Here is a 19,136-nt window from a genome sequence, read left to right as displayed (position 1 = left end):
TCGATATGCTTTTGAAAATATCTTGAGCACAAACAACTGATCGGTTTAGAAGAATAAATTGTTTAAGTTATAGAGGAGAATTTTGACTCCTTCAAAGAGGAGATTGAATTTTACCAAAAAAAGAACAAATGGAGATTGACTAAATCCTTCTAGCATTTCAAATAAATAGATAGATTTTTGAAGTCATGTAGTTCAATCATTGTTGATCACAAATCTAAAGATCCTTTTGCAAACAATCTTAACTCACAATGCACTATATTTAAGGTTAAACAGCATGCTGCTTAGTAAAGATGATAGAAACACATCCCTAATGGCATGAAACATCACCACACTAATTTTAACTTGAAATTGGATCGGCAATCTACATAGTTTACTCTTCCCTTAGCTACTAATATTGGGCTATCATTATTTACATATGTATTCAAGATTTAGCAACCCATTGTTTCTCGGCAGTAGAGAAAGCCTATATCTGAAAATTAATATTAAGGTCAAGGTTCACAACAATGACTACTATAAAGTTACAGCAGCCAATTAATGTTAAACTGGATTCGATGACCTCATTATGTAATTGAATAACTGAAAATTTAAATAATGACCTTCAATCAATCATTAGCATGTTATACCAGCTACTGCAAAACAGAAACAATAACTATCATTTGATATTTTCATTGTTCATCTAAATCAAATATTATTCATTAAATTAATATGTCTAAGCTCCTACTGTTTCTTGTCATCCATTGTTTTCTGTTATTCTACAAGGACTAAACTAGAATTTTAATGACCTAAAACTCCACTACATAACAATAAGACTTGCTTGGTTTTGTGAACAACACAAACCAAAATTGGATAACAAGACCAGCTCATCCCACTTCGTCTCCCTAAATTTCCAGAAATAAGGAAGGTTAAAAGAAGATCAAGACTGTCATATCAGAAAAGTTGACAAGTTAGTTTTATTTACTCCAATTTCTTCCTCCATTTTTTGTTCTAAACTTTGAACACCTATTTCATTAAACTCTCATAACCTAAATAATGATGTCCTAAAACCTAGGGCTCGTTTGGTTCGCGGAAAAAAAATGGGAAAAGTGTTGTCAATGAGAAACTAATGAGATGCTTCTTATTTGGTTGGAGTTTTCAAAGGAGAGAGATAGAAAAATTATATTCCCAAGAAAATATGATTCCCACATTTCATGGGAAAGACTTTTCCATTAGAAATATGTGAAAGTTAATTTTCCATGAGGCGAGAACCACTGTATTTTTATTTTTTCCCAAAAAGACCTTTCAGCATTAAAAAGGTATTAAAAACCTAATTTTTATTAAGGATATAATATGAATTACACATAATTTTTTTGGGAAAGTGGATGGTCAACCAAACATAAGTATTATATTAGCATTAGCAACCAAATAGAGAGAGAGAGAGAGAGAGAGAGAGAGAGAGAGAGAGAGAGAGAGAGAGGCATGGGGTGGTGAGCGAGAGAATGAGGAGAGAGATGGGGTGGTGAGTGATCCGAGGCGGCGCATGCAAATGGCTCTCCTCTGACCGACCGACCGGCCGACCAGGCGGGAAGCCTTACCCGCTACGCGACAAAATCTTTATTGAATCCGATGCGACGAGGACCCCGCGCCGACCGAGGACCTGTCGCCATCGCAAGTGGGACCGGGACCTAGACCCAGAACGCGGACCCAGTTGTGCCGACCCCCACAACCCAAGGAGACAGCCTCTCCACGGGTGGCCCCCACGGATGCCGTCATTGCTACGGTCAACTTCCCTAGGTCTCGTTTATCTAGGCTTCTCTGTGGGCTCCACACGGCTGCTTTCCAATTGGGGCATGCGCCGCTCCTCCGAATCCGAACCCCCCAACCTCTTTTTTTTTTTTTACTCCCCTGTAAGAACCTAAAATTAAAGGATTCTTCTGAACAATTCTCCAAACGTACGAATATGCCCAAGGGTATAGTTTTTATAAGTGATAACATATCAAATTCCCTTGTATTTTCAATTAATTTTTAAAAATATAAAAATATATAAAAGCAAGATATAATAAATTTTTTGTGCAAATACTACCCCAAAAAAATATCTATGGCATTTCGCTAATTTATACATAATAGAAATATAAAAATAATGATGAAGCCTAACAAACCCTAGTTCTAATGAGAATGAATATATATATATATATATATATATATATATATATATATATATATATATAAGGGAGAGAAGGAATATAATTAATAAAAATATTTATTTAATTATTTTACATAAAATTGATTTTATAAAAATAAATAGTTCATAAAATCTCAAAAAAATAAATTTTATTAAAAAGATATCCTCCCCATTATCTCATAACTATTTGTTTTTGAAAGCGCTACAAACAACTAAATAATAAATATAGGAGCTTAAGTACAGAAATGGAGTAAAAATAGGGCCTAAGATAAGCCTTTATTCGTGAAATAAGTTTCCTAAAAGAAGGGAGGGGTGGAGAAGGCTGGAACAACTTTATTCATAAAATTATAATCTTTTTCCATATGAACAAGAAAACCCTCTATCCTATAGTTATTCCAAGCAGAACAAAATTCAGCAAAATCAAGAATGGATTCATTGCTTTTATTAAAAAAAAACTAATCTCCAAACCGAACATGATATATATATATATATATATATATATATAAATCTTAATAGAGCTTTCGTGATCCATAACTCAAAGAATTTTCAACAACCTAATTTTACCCTTTTTTTCTTTTTTAAAAAATAAATCATGATGGAGAACTTCTCCGGAAAGATAATAGATAGATTGATAGAAAAATACACATATATACATATGAAAAACATTTTGGATTTTTTCTCGTGTTTAACAAATTTTGTATCAATAAATATTATAGATAGGGAAGTGTGGTTGGTGAGTTGTAGGCTTATCCACCGATGCTACAGCTCATAAAAAATTTTGTTAGCTTGCATTTCACATTTGAGAATTTAAAATATTTTCCCTTTGTAAATCTTTAGTACAGTGAAGCCACCGTTCAAAAGATCCCTGTGCCTTCTGGACTGCTTTTTGGATAATGAAGAGAAAGCAAAAAAATATATTTTTGTACCATCAGCTTTTAGATTGCTACGGATCGAGTCAGTAGAGTTCGAGATGCAGCAATTTAGTTAACAATTTTGAAAAATTATGTTATTGCTGCTAAAATTTGACTTTAGGTAGATTGCTGCCCGAGGTATACTGAAGTCGGTCAAAACCAAGATAGAAAGTAGGCCAGCTAACAGGACGTTGCAGATTTTGTGTTGCGACTTTGGAGGATAAACATGATATGCAAAAAAGTCTTGTCTGAAGGTTTTCGACGGAGAATCTCTGATGCTTAAGTCACTAAAGATTTAAAGCAACAATAAAAGAAAGAGAGAGCTAAAGTGGGAGCTTGAGACAGCTTACCTGAGGATCCTCCGTTCACCTCTATATATAAGATGGGGTGAATATTCGTTACCTTATTCGATGAGAGGCATAGTAATTACTTGGTAACAACTCCCAACGATGTTCATTACATTGATTGCGTATTCATGATCGAGCTAGATAGCCTGTCCTCGAGATCATAAGTGCAGTTCCTTCAATGATTTCTGACATTATTTCTAAACTTGACCAACTAGAAGGCACGTCGCCCAATTCTGAGGTGAAAGAGATCGGAACAATCCAAAATCAGGATGACCAATATTCTTTTCATCACATATGAAATTAAGTAATTAGATTAACAAAGCTCGACGCGGTTTACCTTTTTAGTGTCACACGACCGCACGTGACTTTTGTGACTTTCAAATTTGTTAAAATGGTACCTAATGGATTATAACATTACCATTTGGAAGGGAAAAGATTTATAACTAAAGCATAATTATAATTTAATATACCCCATCGGCGACCTCAATTAATCATCGAGAGATTGACTGAAATGCTAGGCCAAACAAGTTATATAGTAGAGAGTAGGTAATGTTGATGATGGTGGTGGTTGGAGTAGGAGGTAGCCTGACAATGGTAGACTAACAGGCGATGGATGTTGGTGGGGTGGGGGGAGGAGCAAGTGTTTGCCTCCGGTGATTACCGCGTAGATGTTCTCGTAGGGGTTCTTGCGGAACGGCGTCTCCGACCGCCTATTCCCGATCTAGAGAGCAGCCTCGGAGAGGTAGTCGAGCGCTTCGGTGGCCCACGGGATATCAGGCTCCACATCCCCCGCCAACGTTGAGTACTCCGCCTGAAAGCAGTCGTTCTATTGCTGCGTGTAGGCCACAATCGGCAATGACGGTGAGCCGGTAGCAGTTATCAATGCAAGGGCCTCGAAGATGTCCATCTAGCGGACGGCGGCGGAGGCGAAGCATAGGTCGCCCCTCCGGCCGTGGGCTGAAGGGCGGGGGATGAGGGAGTCAGCGGGGCCATAGGGAAAGGGACGGGCAGAGATAGGCGTCATGAAATAAAGGATTTCAATTTTTAATGTGTAACTATGTTATATACCAAAAGAAGATCTAATATGCTCCATATCAAATCGAATTAAGACTCGTTGACATCTCCAGAACACATTTTTCCTCAACAGGACAAAGAGCCAAAGCCTATGATAAAATCCACATGAACAATTGCAGCGTCGAAAGCATGGGAGTTCTTATCATTTACTTGACAACCCCACTCCTGATTGGTCCGGTTTTATGTGAATGGCTCATGCATCCGAATTGCTCCCACCATCTCCACCTTTGTCTCATCTACTCCAAATATCTTCATTTCTGTACTCCTGTAGCTTAAAAACTTTTGTAAGAATATTTATTTATTTAGTTCTCTCTCTCAAGGCCAACTGATACACTTCAGGAGATAGATTGCAGGATCCACAAATTTTAACACGACTAGGGACATCAGGCAATCTAATTGTATGTGGAAAAAGCAACTCCAACATCAATCGTTACATACCTTTGATCTTCTGCATGGATTTGTAAACTTTCTTCCAACACTGTTTATTACTTCCACCATGTGTTCTCTCCATGATACATTGGTACATCAGTTAGTGGAACAGCCCATAGAGTCATCAATCAATGCCTTACACTCTTGGGCTTCTACTGTTGCCAGGATGCCTCATCAATGGCGTTATCCGGCAGCAGAAGTTTCCACCTTTGAGCTCTTCTCAGTCTACAAATGTAGGGCCTACAATCTTGGTCATGGCATCACCCCTAGTTAGGACAATCTAATGGGCTGTCACGAGCCAAAATGGACCAATTTGATGGGCTATAGCTTCAAGTTGGACTTGAAACTGACTTGGCCCATGACCTGTTTTTTTTTTTCTTTTTTCTTTTGCTTTGAAAAAGGGGAAGGGGGGAGGAAGGGACAAGCCCACCCCCACGTAGCAGCCCCCACCCTGCCAGAAGAATGTTCGATGCGGGCAGAAATGACCGTGTGTTGGGCACCCCGGCCAGTTTTACTTATATCCTCCCCATCCGTAAGCCCGACTCGGTTACCCCTCTGGGCTCCAGCACGAATACCACGTGTGAGTACGTTACATCTGGCACCACCGAGACTACCAATAGAGCGATACGCCCTTCCAGACCCCGTGTACGAGCAAGGAGCATCCAGTCTCCACAATTTAATCGACGCCCATGCGTTTCGAACTCGGAACCACTTGGTTGAAAGTAAGGCCACGCTCCCATTGGGCTACCAACTCAGTGGCCATGACCTGTTTCGTACAACTTATAGAAGAACCACAATGCACTTCATGTCTATTCCTCACCATTGTTCTTGCTCCATTGGCAAATTGAAATCTGTGTGTGTGTGTGTGTGTGTGTGTGTGTGTGTGTGTGTGTTTATGTTCACACTCTTCCAACAAACAAACCTGAAATGGGAAATAAACAACAAATGGAAACGAAAGTCCTATAGTGTTAAATGCTAAGAGAAGACAACAATTAGAAAAAAAATAAAAAAATTATTGGCATAACAAAATGCAGACTTCAAGAAAAAGAAAGCTCAAAGAATATAGAAATTTCTGTACAGTATGGTGCTGGAGGGGATTAAAGTGAAACTCCAGAAGAATTCTGTAAGATACCTCATAAGGATTTAAAAGGAAAATATCACAAGAGAGATGAGCTTCAAACAGGAAGAAAATTTGGTGATTGCCCTAGTAACAAGAATCATAATGGCTTTGCTTTGGGATCATTGTTGTCGTTGCTGGGGCATAACATAATAGAAATTTGTGAGAATCCAAGTATACATAAAAGTTTTTCTTCTTTGCATCTGAACTTCTACGTTAATACGTCCCCTTGATGATAGCAAGGAAGCATGAATGAAAATAATGGTTATATGACATTGCTATGCAATATATTGCTAGTAGCATCAAAGAGTACGACCAAAGCAAAAATTATATACCAAACTTGCAACAATCAATAGAAATAGATGTTCAAAGTAACAGCGGCAAAGCAGTAACATTCACCCTTCAGTAAAACCAAGTGAAAGGATAGAACCATAGAAAACATAATGAAACCAAAGAAAAATCAATAGGTTCAAGCCTTGTGACTTTGTTATATGCATTTTAATTATTAATGCAGTAATTATTCAACAACAGGTGTGAATGTCTATAATTGTGAAGTGTTCAATATACCAATTTTATGGATGTTAAGACCATTTATATTTTGCAAGATAATAATTACTCTCTCACAAGCCTAGAAGGTCAATCTAAGCACTAGAATTTTCCTTCTGCATGCACAAAGACAGCCACCAGACAAGCTGCTTGGCAAGGCACCTCCAAAATTGAACTGATTCCGATAGAGCAAGTGACAGAGAGGTGAGTCTTTAATCTGCTCCTGGGGTGATGTTTATGGAAGGATTAAAAACTGAACAAAAAAAATGAGAGCTTCATTGTGTTAGCAACTAAACAAAATGGGAAATCATTGTATCAACAACTTCTGATCTGCTTAAATTTTTAACCACTGTGATTGGTTGCTTCAGATAAGGCTCCACTGACAGAATGGTTGGGACTTGGGATGGAAGATGTACTGATGATCTTATATTTTAACTTCATTGTCCCTTGTATCTTGTTTCCAACCTTTCTTCTATGACATTAACTGCAAATTCACAACAGTTCATGTAAAAATCATCTTAGGAATGCTTTGCGATGCGCTCCAGGCATGCGAAAAAACTATAAGACGCCACATGCAAAAGAGTTAATTTTCTCGTGGATGTCGAGCAAGATGTTTCAAGATGAAAATTTTAGAATATGGACCCTTCGGCACTCGAGAATGGGGATAAGATTCTATGGAGCAAGGAAAGATTTTAGGTTGCTTATACTACTTGTCATAAGGAGCAGGAGCAAATGCAACCACAGGATTGTGGCTGGTTATGCTTATTTTTCAGCGTAAATCACTGCTACCCTTCAAAAGCATGCAGTTCACCAAATTAGATTCCGAATACTAGCAAGTTTGGAGTTTATCAGCTTAAAATAGTACATATTAAGGCAGATCAAGATGCAGATCTTGCAACACATCAAGAACTCGATCAACATGAGAACTTATCTTCATACTAAACATGACAGAACGTAAGAAAATGATACAGTATAGCCATAGAATGATAGTGCTCTCCTGTCAATGCTGCCACATTCATTACTAGATGAAGGACAGAATAGCAGTTAGTTGGAAGTAATCATGCTTAACCGAGAGTGGTTAAGCGAAAAAGGGTGGTCAATGAAGAGATGGATACTTTCCTGGCAGGCCTTCTGGTTCTGGCTCATGACTGTCAGACTACTTAGTTGTTGTTGATGGGAATTCCATTTGCATGATCTTCTCCCTACTTGCATGAACTTAAGCTACAGAACCTATGAAAATGGAAGTTCTACTCTCCAACTAGCCTTCTATTTTCCCTGGTAAGGACCTCTCTTGCCCAAAGTTGACTTGGGTTAGGAATAGGCACCACTTCTTAGCGAATTTCAGGTTGAGGGGTGATTTTAAAACATTAAAAAACACCAACTGATCATATCTTAATTCATAAAGCCTATAAATCATGGGCTGCAAAATTTAACCAGTATACTAGCTTTATTGCCTCCAACTATATGTTCTGGCCTTAACTGCCTCGTGAACTTTAATGTTCCACCATCAAATTTTCTTCCTTTAATTCGAAGAATTTCTCTTATGTTACTTTGGTTTCACCATATAATCTGGTACAATGTTTCAGCATGCATACCCTTCTTCAACAATTATACTCAGAAAGATAATCCAACCCCTTTTTCCCTTGTAAAACCATCAGTCAGTCCTAGACATCTGAAAGAGTCCTTTACCCTTTTCTTCTTGGATGCATTGAAAACTATTAGCCTATGCTCTGTTATCATATTTGCTGCTAGATAATTTGATCCGATATCAGCAGAATGTTCTTTGGACACCAATCTTGCTTTCTTTCGGAAGGAAACTTCTGAATTTTTATTGTCATCTTAAACAACTTTTTGGAAAGACTATAACACATTTCTATATAGAAGCCGTCACTAAGGACTGAATGCATACCCTGCTTACTGTTGATGAACAATCACCATTGCTTTGCAAGTTGGGTTTTTATTGAATTGTTGCCTGTCGATCTTAATGAACAGTATTGAACAATTCACGCCACTTTTTTAATCCATTATCAGACCTTTTAAATTCTAATGCACGTTTTGCTAAAAAAATTCAAATATAGGTGTTTCATTCAATGACATGTTGCTGTTTATGACGCTCTCTTAATACAAAATCAGCTCAAAAAAACAAAATAGCTATCTCCAGTACCAATCTATCTATAAGTATCCTTTCTATGGAAAAATTCTAAGCACAAAACGAACAACTAAGTAATGAACAAAAATAGGCAACTAATATTTCAGAAAGATATTATCACAACTAAAAAGGATAGCCAGAAGATATTATTTGAGTTTCTTGATATTTTGTATAAGTACCCAAAATCTACTCAGTGTGCAGGTGACGTAGGACTAAACACATGCCCACACAAGTCTTCACATATTTTCTTGTTTAAACCTTAATATTTTCGCTCTGCTACCATTTGTAACAATCCAGGTTCTAACACTAAAAGTCTAGCCAAAAAAATATTATTCGGGTTCTTTTGGTTCTAGTACCAAGATCTACCCAGTGCATAGCTTTATGGAATTCAACATGCGCCCACACTGGTACCCGCAGATATCAAATCCCTGAAGATAAAATCAAATCCTTAAAGAGGATTTGATCTCCATATTAAATTCAGAAACTGGATGTACCATAACTCCAAAAAGATCAAAACTTGCCTTAAATCAAACACCATGTGATCACATAAATAACTATAATACGTACAAAATTAGAGGAGAAAGTACCTGAAAAGGAAGCAACTTTTTCCCCTATAGTGCATATAAACAGTAGCTAAAGCTTCATATGAAAGGAATGGAAGATCAAAAAATAGGGCCAGAGCATCCAAGAGCAGTGCCTCCTCTAATGCGGAGTGGCCAGAGCCCAGAGATTTGGTGGACAATCAAGATTTGGGTTGGGCAATAAGGTCAGGGTTAGCGGGAGGAAAGGAATAGAAGGAGATGGCACTGGATCTGGGTTAAATTATCTAGCGTTAGGGTTTTTGATCGCCATGGATTCGAGGACAAGCGGAAACGACGAGAAGATGAGAGACCAACGGTCCCTCGAGGGAAAAGTAAAGGGACACGGAGCTCAACCGTTAGGGTTATTTTAGAGACCAGACTATCCATGTCTTTTGAGAGGTCAACAGTACAACGGACTGGGTGATATCTTTTGTGACTATCACTCCAAAAACTTTGTCTGGGATAGTCACACCTTAATGCCACCTTCGATGTATTTTCTACTTCTTTTTAATTTTATGGGTTGCACTCATAATCATTGAGTGTGAGGTGCTGATGTTAAAAAAAAAAAAAAAAAAAACAGTAGCACAACTCAACCCAACCTAAAACTTTGCACAGTGCTCGAGTTAGTCCAATCACATAACGCCATCACCAATTGAACCAAGATTAAATACCAACCAAATTCAAAATGGAGAATTGCTAAAAAAAAATAAAAGAAAGAAAGTACACAAACTAGAAGAACTTTACGCTTAGAACGCCATTTTATTTCATTTCAGTAACAAGTTCGCACCACATAGAGAGCTAATAATTAAAAAAAAAAAAACAGCTGCAAAAAGCTTTTTCCACAAAATATTATATCATTAGATGTCCACCTTGGATGCCTTGATCTGTTCACCCCAGTTGCTCCCTTCTACTATGTTCACCACCCTCGGCTGGGTCTTCTTCTCGGCCAGCTTGGGCACAGTCACACTCAGAACTCCATCCTCCAGGTTTGCTTTAATGGAGTCCACGTCGGCGTTCGCCGGAAGCCTGAATTGCCTACAGAACTTGCCGGAGGTCCTCTCAGCTCTGTGCCACTTCTCGCCCTCCACCTCCTCAGTCTTCCTCTCTCCGGTGATCCTTAGTACCCGGTTCTCCTCTACCTCTATCTTGATATTTTCCCTCTTCATCCCTGCATGGTATTAATTAAAATGCCGACGCCATTAAGCAAGCACAAGCAGCAACTTCTAATTAAGAAGCACGAAGGATAACAAATGTCCAAAAAATGCGAAGGAAAAAAAAAAAAATTGTTCTACCTACTAAAGGTCCACTTGAGAAACTTCAAAAATCTTAACTCACAAACTCAGCTAAGTTTTACCTTCATATTTTTGCAAAACATTACCCAAATGAAGCACCACTTTGCATTTAGACTTTTGTATACTTTTTTTTTTTTGACTTCTTTTTTTCCTAAAATAGGTCTGAACAATACTTAATACAGCCATTATATGAAATTTTCCCTAGCCACTTCTTATCTCAAAAAAAAAAAAAAAAAAAGCTTCGCCAGTGGATTCATAAACAGTTATATGATTTAAATTAATCGATCGATAGATTTTATAAGTTGTTGTGCATGGGAGACACGTAATCGACTGGTATCAGATTCTGAGAACCAAGCCATTTGATGACATACCTGGAACATCGAGAGAGATCACGTGAGCCTGGGAAGTCTCCTTCCAATCAGCAGGTGCGAGCTCGAGGCTCTCCATGGCCTTGGGCAAGTTGAGGGGAGTCTGCTCCAAGATTCGGAAAGGATCATCTCTCGGCAACATCATGCCCCACATATTCCTCGTGCATGGCATCAGGCCCATTGTGGGAAGAGCCACCATGCCCACAAGAAGAAGAACCAGAACTACAGAAGCCCTCATTGGGAAATATAGCCAGAAAAAAATTATATAGAATGCTTCGCTGCTTCGCTGCTTCGCTGCTTGCTCTCTTGTTCTTGGTTTGAGAAGGCTTGGGTTGATGGGTTTTTATAGGAGAGAAAAGGGAAGTAGACGTGGGAGGAGATTGCTCTGGGAACTGCTTAGAAGGTCCGCCATGGGAAAGGTTGTGACGTGTTTCCTTGAATCTGAGCCGTTCAGGAGGGCAAGTGTGGTTGCTGATGAAAAAACCGTTTTGCAAATGACGTGGAAGAAGGGGAGATGCCGTGGCAAAGGTGGTGACGTGTTTTCTCGAATCTAAGGTATTCCCATTGGTTGCCGTTATTCTAGGGGAATGTTATCCTCCGACTCGGTCAAAAAAATAAATAAATAGGTGGATAGTAGTTGATGGATTATGTACCAAAAAGATCACTTGATGGATGGTTTTGATCTTATTATTGTACTTTGTTTCGATGAAAAATTAATTATAAATCGGTCACGAAAGATAAGAATTGAATGATCATAGATTAAGTAATGGTGGCTTGGATACTTGGATCAGATTGTCCAGGTATGATCCAATCTAGAGCCTAACCATAAAAAAAATTAAGCTTAAAATATTATCATTTATTTTGATGACTGACCAAGACTAAGCTGAGATTCTAACTTAGACCGATTGATATGGGAATATTTTGGACGAAATCGAGATTTTCTAAAATATCAATCAATATTTTAGAGGCAAAACATTGATATCTTAGCCGATATGATAAATTCAAAATTATTAGTTATTTAAATATTAATTATCATTTTTACTTGCTAATAATTATTTAAAAATAAAAAAATGATTAGAAATTATAATTGATAGGAATCATTTTATCAATTTATATCAGCTAAGATAACGAGGAGTATTCATTTCCATAGATATTATAACCAGGTGTACCTAACACCGTTATAACCTAAGATTTGCCTTTAGATGAAAATCTTGGTTAAGAATGAAAAGACTGGGTCTGAGCACCAAATGGGTCTGCTTGTGAAAATTTAAAGGTGAAGAGATGAGAAAAAATGATGGTGAATGATGGTATGAGATGGGAGGTAGACAAATGACCAAGGGCTAGTAATGGGAGGAAAAATTAAAAATCAATGTCAAGTTTGGAGCCTCCTCTAGAGTCCGTCCATTAAAGTCCTATGAAGAGTTAGCAAAAAAAAAAAAAAGTCCTTTGAAGAGTTAAAGACCAACGGTACAATACTAGAGGTCCAACAGGAAGAGGAGGTGCAAGATCTTCCAATTATTCTTAGCTTAGGTTTCCTTCTTTTTCCTTTAGCCCTTAGTAATTTTTCAACAATAGCTTTAGTATAATTTTGATTCTGGTCTTGTTTTGACTTTATTTTGATTCTCGCGTTAGTATGTAAGGATTCGTGCAGGATCCCTTATTGACATTAGATATTCATATATCAAAGTGGTATTATATTTGTAAATTGAAACTAAGCAAATATACATGCGCGCGCGCACATATATGCGCGCGTTGTGTGTATATATATATATGTATATGTATGTATATACATGTATATATGTGTGTGTATATGTATATATGTATGTATGTATGTATACGTACGTATGTAGGTATCTATCTATGCATGTATGTTTATCATCTAAAGTTGCATCAATTTTTCTTGTTTATCATCTAAAGTTCAAGTATGAAAGCAAGACAAAAATATTTAGATATACAAATAGCTTAATTTAAAGAATGATGAAGTTTTGAAATGAGAACGATCATCGCAAATTATTTTAAAGAATTAAAATAGGAGGAAGTTCAACCTAAATTTGGGAAAGAGCAAGATTCAAATTCAAATCTCTAATATCTAACACCCAGTAATTACCAACTCCAATTGGCACCCTCATTTAGATGATCCACTTTTATAATTTTCACTTTTTGTTTTGTAAAATATTATGTTAAAAAAGATGATAAATAATCAAAAACATAGTGAAACCCTATAGCACGTGCCTCACATAGCGGTGCACCATGTCAATCATTCCGTCTCCTTTCTGTGAGCCCCATTTATCATGTGCTCGTCTCGATGATTGGTCCATAGAAACAAGATAAGATGATTGGTGTGGTGCGCTACCATATAGTGCACATGGTGTAAGATATAATTTCTCATTTAAGTGGGTATAGAAACTAGTGAAGGGGGTATGCAGAGGATTTGGCAACTTGATGCCTTGAACCTCTGTGATGACCTACAAAACATCATGAAAAATAATTATGATATACAAGATCGACATCAATTTAATAGATTTTTGGTACATGCATTGCACATGCATGTGAGCGAATGTTTTGCCAGGACAAAAGATTCATCTTAGCCTAGCCGGAGAGGAAGTCAAATCAGAACTAGATCAAGCGAGATCTAGCTCTGTTATAATTTTTTCTCCAATCATGATCTTGGCCCCAAACTTAATCTATGGACTAACAAGGTTAAGTCAGATTGTCCGAAATATAATACCAACCAAGCTAAGTAAATAGAAAAAGAGCAAGGATTTGGGTGCAATGCAGATTGGAGAAGTGTGTATGTATCTAAATGAAAATTTAACAATGATAGGGCTAACAAGCGAAAAAGGGGAAGAGAAAAAAATGTTTCAATATGGAGTGTTATTATTAATGTCATCAACAAAAATATGATCCAACTTTAGGTCTTTAATTCAACTTTCAGCCCATAAACAAATAGAGGATTTATGCATTTTGAAATCATGGATATTTCAGATTGAACAGGAATGGACCAGATTAATCAGATCATTGTCCAGATTGATTGGGCTTGAAACAGCTAAAGCTTCTAATAGATGCTTTCATGGGAACCCAAGGCCCATGGACATCCTCTCCAGTATCTATGCAGGGGCCGCAAAAGGGGCCCTTTGATCTCAGCTACGTAGCTTTCTATGGATGCTCTAATTTTATTAGAGCTTATCATCTACTTCCATTCTTCCTTTCTTGTATGGTCTACCTACATGTATATAGGATGAGCAGTAAGTTGGGCTGCGCTCGTTGATTTTTTGAGTACCTTTTCTTTCATTCTTTTATTCTTTTATGCTTTCTTTAATTTATTTATTTTCTTCTTTTTTTTCCTACTCTTTCCCCACACTTGGCATCTTGATTTTATCATTTATCTTATTAATACATAGTGGAGAAAAGGCCCAAAGAGAACTTGATCCTGCAGTCATTAATGGTCCTCGCTAATAAAAGAGAGAACTATCAGCAGCCAGTTGCAAGGTTATAAAAAGCAAACACTTCTAAAGTATTAAAGCTAGGGTGTGCATAGATTGGATCAGATTGGTTTGGAGCTAAACACGAAGCAGAATAAATTTAAACTGGTGTTCTAAAATCGAAACTAAAATCAATCCGACCATCTACAAAAATTGCTTGAAACCGATCCAAAAAATTCGATTTGGTTTGGTTCTATTTATCAGATTGATATTCTATCATATCTCTCTGTGTGTGTGTACAAGGATTCAACAAAATAGCCAACTCCATTATCTTTTTACAAGCACCGTCTACCTAGTTTTAGCAAGATGAACAACATGTTTTAATAGATTACATACAGCCAATTAACCTGGCCAGAGCTAGGGTTATTCAAGATGTGTACAAGGATCGGCTACGTAATGGAGGCCGAAGCATATAATATTCAGCCTATTATCTGGCTCATTTGAGTCCTACCAATGACGAGAATCACTAGAGAAACATCTACCATATTAAAAGAGAACAATGGATGCAACTATTGCTGGTTGATTAAAACAGCCTTACAAAAAAATTTAAAAGAATCCAAAGATAGAAAGAGGGGTATAAGTCTTGGACCAACTTGCTTCAATCAAAAAAATAAAAAATAAAAAAAATAAAAGACTTCAGAATGGAAAGTACTGATTTTTTTTTTTTTTGCTATAACGGATGATTCATACAGTTCTAGTACGGATACATTCGATAAAATCAGAAAACAATAAGTTTCAGAGCTGCAACGCTCTAGGCAGCTCGGCTTTCTCGACCCAGAAGATTAGGATGGAAAAGAAATAGGAGAAAAGAAAGAAAATGAGCTACTGCAGAAGCTATCAATGAATCCTAGAAAATTTATGGTGCAACACCTAATGACCACACAATAGCAGCAAAATCTGTTCGAGGAAACGTGAGGGAGATTTCTCACTCTCAACTCTCTTGACATTCTCCTTGAAAGGAACCACCCCCATTGCATTGGTGAGCCATGCCCATCTCATTCCGTACCCACCATTTCGGCCAGCCATGGCAAGTCCTGGGCCCCCCCTTTTCGATCCAATCAATGCCCATTTGATGTGGTCCACCTCGGCTCTGGGAGGTGGCCCATGCCATGTCGCCATCCCACTTGGTCTAACCAAGTGGCCAAAACCCTCCACATCTCTCTCTATCTAATCTTTGATTACTACTTCTCGTCCCCTCCTCTTCTCAAAAAAAAAAAAAAAAAAAAAAAAAAAAAAAAAAAAAAAAAAAAAAAATGGAGGAGGAGGGAGGAAGCTCATTTCCGCATGGCAATAATTCCCATTCAGGGAGACCAATCAACTTGGGGACTTAATCTTGACATGCAAATTAATGTAACTAGCTATATATAACGCGACACATGAAGTCTCACCAAAAAGAGCTTTTGATTCGTCCCAATAATCTCGCTAAAAAAGTGCATTGCGTGAGAGTTTCAAGTAGTAGTTTTGAGCTAAAATGCCAAATTCTAGAGAAGGGGCTGGGGCTTTTCGACCATCCGTTTCTAGAGGACGTCCGGTGGCTACTACAGGAGTGCGATGTCTTTCAGACTGGGCATCTGTTTCGAAAGGCGAATAAAGTTGCTGAATGGGTTGTTTTCTTTACTGCTCATCATTCTAGAGAGATTTTTTAGACCTGTTTTGTATCTGTCCCTCCACTGCTGTAAAATATTTTGTCCTTTGACTCAGTAAGTAGCGCTCATACAAGATTAGTGTGAGCTGCTGGTGTACCAAAAAAGAAAGAAAGAAAAAAAAAAAGAGTCATGGTAAAGTCTCCGAGGGAGCCCACCTTGAATAATATAAAATTCAGTGCGTGACATTTATACAAGTTGGCTGGTCCCAAAGCTAAATATCACATTGTTCTTGCAAGATCTTGCGGACAATTTGATGTCGATTTTGGATATCCTAAAATCCAATGTATTCCATTGGATAATGCATAGACCAATACATTTGGATCCTTATTACAAATATTTTAAAATATTTTTAATTTGATATCATTCTTTTTTACCGTCATGATTTTATCTTAGCCGATATACCGGCAATTCTTGTTAAGATTTATATCAGTATGCATAGAGGCTGTTTACATGTTTCAAATCCGTAATATCTGGAGGTGAAAGGCTTGCTCTTCTCATATCTACAATGACAAGAGTCTTGTCTATTAGAATGCTTTTTGTCGTCTATGAGTCTCATGGCTTCTTTTGTATTACCAATTTTTCTTTTCCTGGTTTTTTTTTCTTGGCTCAACTATGGGGTGATATCAATATCAAGCAAGAAAAATATCAAAGATCTTTTGTGCAACTTTAATTGAAATAAAAAACACACATGAAAGGGAAAAAAGGTAAGGAATAAAAAACACGGGCACACAAACTCACCCACAAATTTATAGAATCAAAATAGGGCCATCTGGCACACAACCCATCTAGCAAACAAATTTGCAAATGATTCTAGAGGCTTATTCAAATGTCACGCTCATGATATTATTGTTGTTAGCCCAAGAATTTTGGCCTGTAATGTCCAAAATATTGGTAAAATGACGTGGTTATCATATTAAAGTTGGATTTCTCAACTCGGTCATCAAATTTGTGATGAGAGAGACGGGCAAAGGTGACACATCCTCCATCCTACTATAAGGACAGCCTCAATTCGACTCTTGTTGCTAAAAAGAAGGCCCAACCTAGCTGACAGAGGAAAGCGAGGCTATTGAAGAGCCACCGATCTTCGTCACTTTGAAGCTCTCACTTTTAAGTTTTCTTAAGATAAATTTTGACGATAGTGTTACTGATGCAGGACAACTGCAGGAAGGAGAGGAAAGGGGAAAAAAGAGGAGGGGGAAGAAGAAGACGAGGAGGCTAATTGCCATTCATCATTCATCAAAACCCTAAATATGAGAATGGATCCATATATATAGGGTCACAAAATAACAAATAAACCCCTACAAATAAAACAATTCAAAATAGATCCTAAAATGACAATATGCAAACAAACCCAAATGACAATATGCAAACAAACCTAATCAACATAAAATAAATCCAACTAAAATAAATCAATCTAAAATAAAATCAGGTTGGCTGAATCGACTGGAATCCGCTAAGCTGGCTGGATCCTATGGCGAACGGCTGATCTGGCACTGGTGTCCGCACCAACTCTCCTCGAATGGAAAGAAGTTGACCTCGACAAAAGCGGCTCGGTAAAGCCCCGATAATACTCCAACAAGTCTGGGTCGATTGGCGGTCTCTCCCTCGTGCTGGATCCAAGTGTAATCGGACTTTGGTCGTCCACGCCAATGAACCAGAAAATGCTGGATGCCTCCATCACTGTCAAAAACTATTTGCTCGGCTAAAATAGAATCAATATACTCTTTTTGTGCTCGATGGAGGAGAAAAGGAAATGCAGATAGCATAAAATCAATAATAGGATAAACATCGGGTGCAAGAAAGTGTGCAGCAAAAGAGTCAACAGGGATTGCAACCAAATCTTTAATATTAAGAGTAAAGCTATGACGAAAATCAAATAGAAAGTCAATGGTATAAACGTCAATGCCATACTTGTGTAACACCCTGAATGGTCCAATACTAAGAGACTGTAATTCCTTAAGACGGATCATTACGTAACCCCAAGTTTGAAATTCTTTAGTATGGAAATCAGCTTGCATCTTATATTGAGCAGTACATGCATGAATGCCCTTATGGATTTCATGATACAACTTATGAATGTGTTGTGCAAATGCATATGCAGGCTCAGAAATCCTAACATCAGTTTCGATGGGTTGTGCGAAGGCATATCCAATTACACTCATGGTGGACTAGTCAGACTCGCTATTTGATTGTGCAAGCGAGCTAGGTGTAGTGTGGGTGCATCTTAGGATTTCAGGTTTATCATCACACTCTTCCTCAATGTCCTGAATGTCATCGAGGTTTGGTTCATAGATTTGCTCCTCTAAGTCATCTATGTTACCTCCCTGCTCTTGCTGAGCAATAACGAAAAATTTGTTAGCACATTGGAAGGTAACGTGACCAAAACCTTGGCATTTATAACACCGAATTTTGGAATATGGTTTGGGAGGCTCACCAAGGATTTTCTTGCCATTAGTGTCTCAGCCTGAGACATGGGCAGTAGGAGGGGGCCTAGGAGTATGGGACCCTACAGAAGGTTTGGGCCCTGAAGAATTAGGGCCCGTGGAAGTGCTCCGTGTGTCAGGGCGCCTTACAAATGTGGATTTAGTGTTCCATCGATTAAGGAGATCGTCTTGGTAGTTACGAGGTAGGTATTTTTTCTTAAGTCTCTCTTTCATCTCTATCCAATCAGTTATTACATATTGATATCTCCTAGCTAACAGTTGTTCAGTGTTTTGCCAGAAAAGCTTAGCTCGACCAATGAGCTTCATTCTGGCAAACTGGATCTTCTTTTTCTTTGACAAATTATACCACTCAAAGAAGTGGTCCATTTCGTGTAACCAGTCTGAGAAAACTTTCGGGTCAAGACGATCGTCAAAAGTGGGGGCTTCAACCCTAATGCCTCTCATTACATCTTCATCAGGGTCACGAGGTTCTCTGGGTTCTACGTTATATCGGTAACCTCTATCAATATTAGGAAAGGGACCAGGTCCTCTAGGGCGAGGGTAGGCATGATGGTGACCTGGAACAGTCCTATTATCAAAATTGTCCTGCGAA

General features: G+C 37.9%; 1 protein-coding gene and 1 long non-coding RNA gene across 2 annotated transcripts; both read right to left on the bottom strand.

The window, feature by feature from the left end:
- Positions 1 to 5,955: 5,955 nt before the first annotated feature.
- Positions 5,956 to 9,730, bottom strand: LOC149767821 (uncharacterized). The gene is made up of 2 exons (XR_016400344.1): positions 9,319 to 9,730; positions 5,956 to 6,173 (listed from the first exon to the last, which is right to left on the bottom strand). It is a non-coding gene; the product is annotated as an uncharacterized LOC149767821 (long non-coding RNA).
- Positions 9,731 to 10,042: 312 nt separating this feature from the next.
- LOC103720823 (22.0 kDa class IV heat shock protein-like) lies at positions 10,043 to 11,303 on the bottom strand. Its single transcript, XM_088720275.2, has 2 exons — positions 10,976 to 11,303; positions 10,043 to 10,480 (listed from the first exon to the last, which is right to left on the bottom strand). The coding sequence occupies exons 1-2, from the start codon at positions 11,208 to 11,210 to the stop codon at positions 10,170 to 10,172; spliced, it is 546 nt and encodes a 181-aa protein (XP_088576401.2). The 5' UTR covers positions 11,211 to 11,303; the 3' UTR covers positions 10,043 to 10,169.
- Between the last annotated feature and the right edge of the window lie 7,833 nt (positions 11,304 to 19,136).

Source organism: Phoenix dactylifera, chromosome 4, assembly GCF_051530095.1.
Source record: "Phoenix dactylifera cultivar Ajwa chromosome 4, Ajwa_hap1_PhDact_Kaust_v1.1, whole genome shotgun sequence".
NCBI lineage: Eukaryota > Viridiplantae > Streptophyta > Magnoliopsida > Arecales > Arecaceae > Phoenix > Phoenix dactylifera.
The sequence above is the reverse complement of the archived record's forward strand: the minus strand, read 5'-3'. Positions and strand labels throughout refer to the sequence as shown.

Coding starts and splice junctions, on each gene's coding strand:
- LOC103720823 (XM_088720275.2), bottom strand. CDS start 11,210: ATGAGGGCTTCTGTAGTTCTGGTTCTTCTTCTTGTGGGCATGGTGGCT. Junction 10,481..10,975: donor GATCTCTCTCGATGTTCCAG/GTATGTCATCAA, acceptor AATACCATGCAG/GGATGAAGAGGGAAAATATC.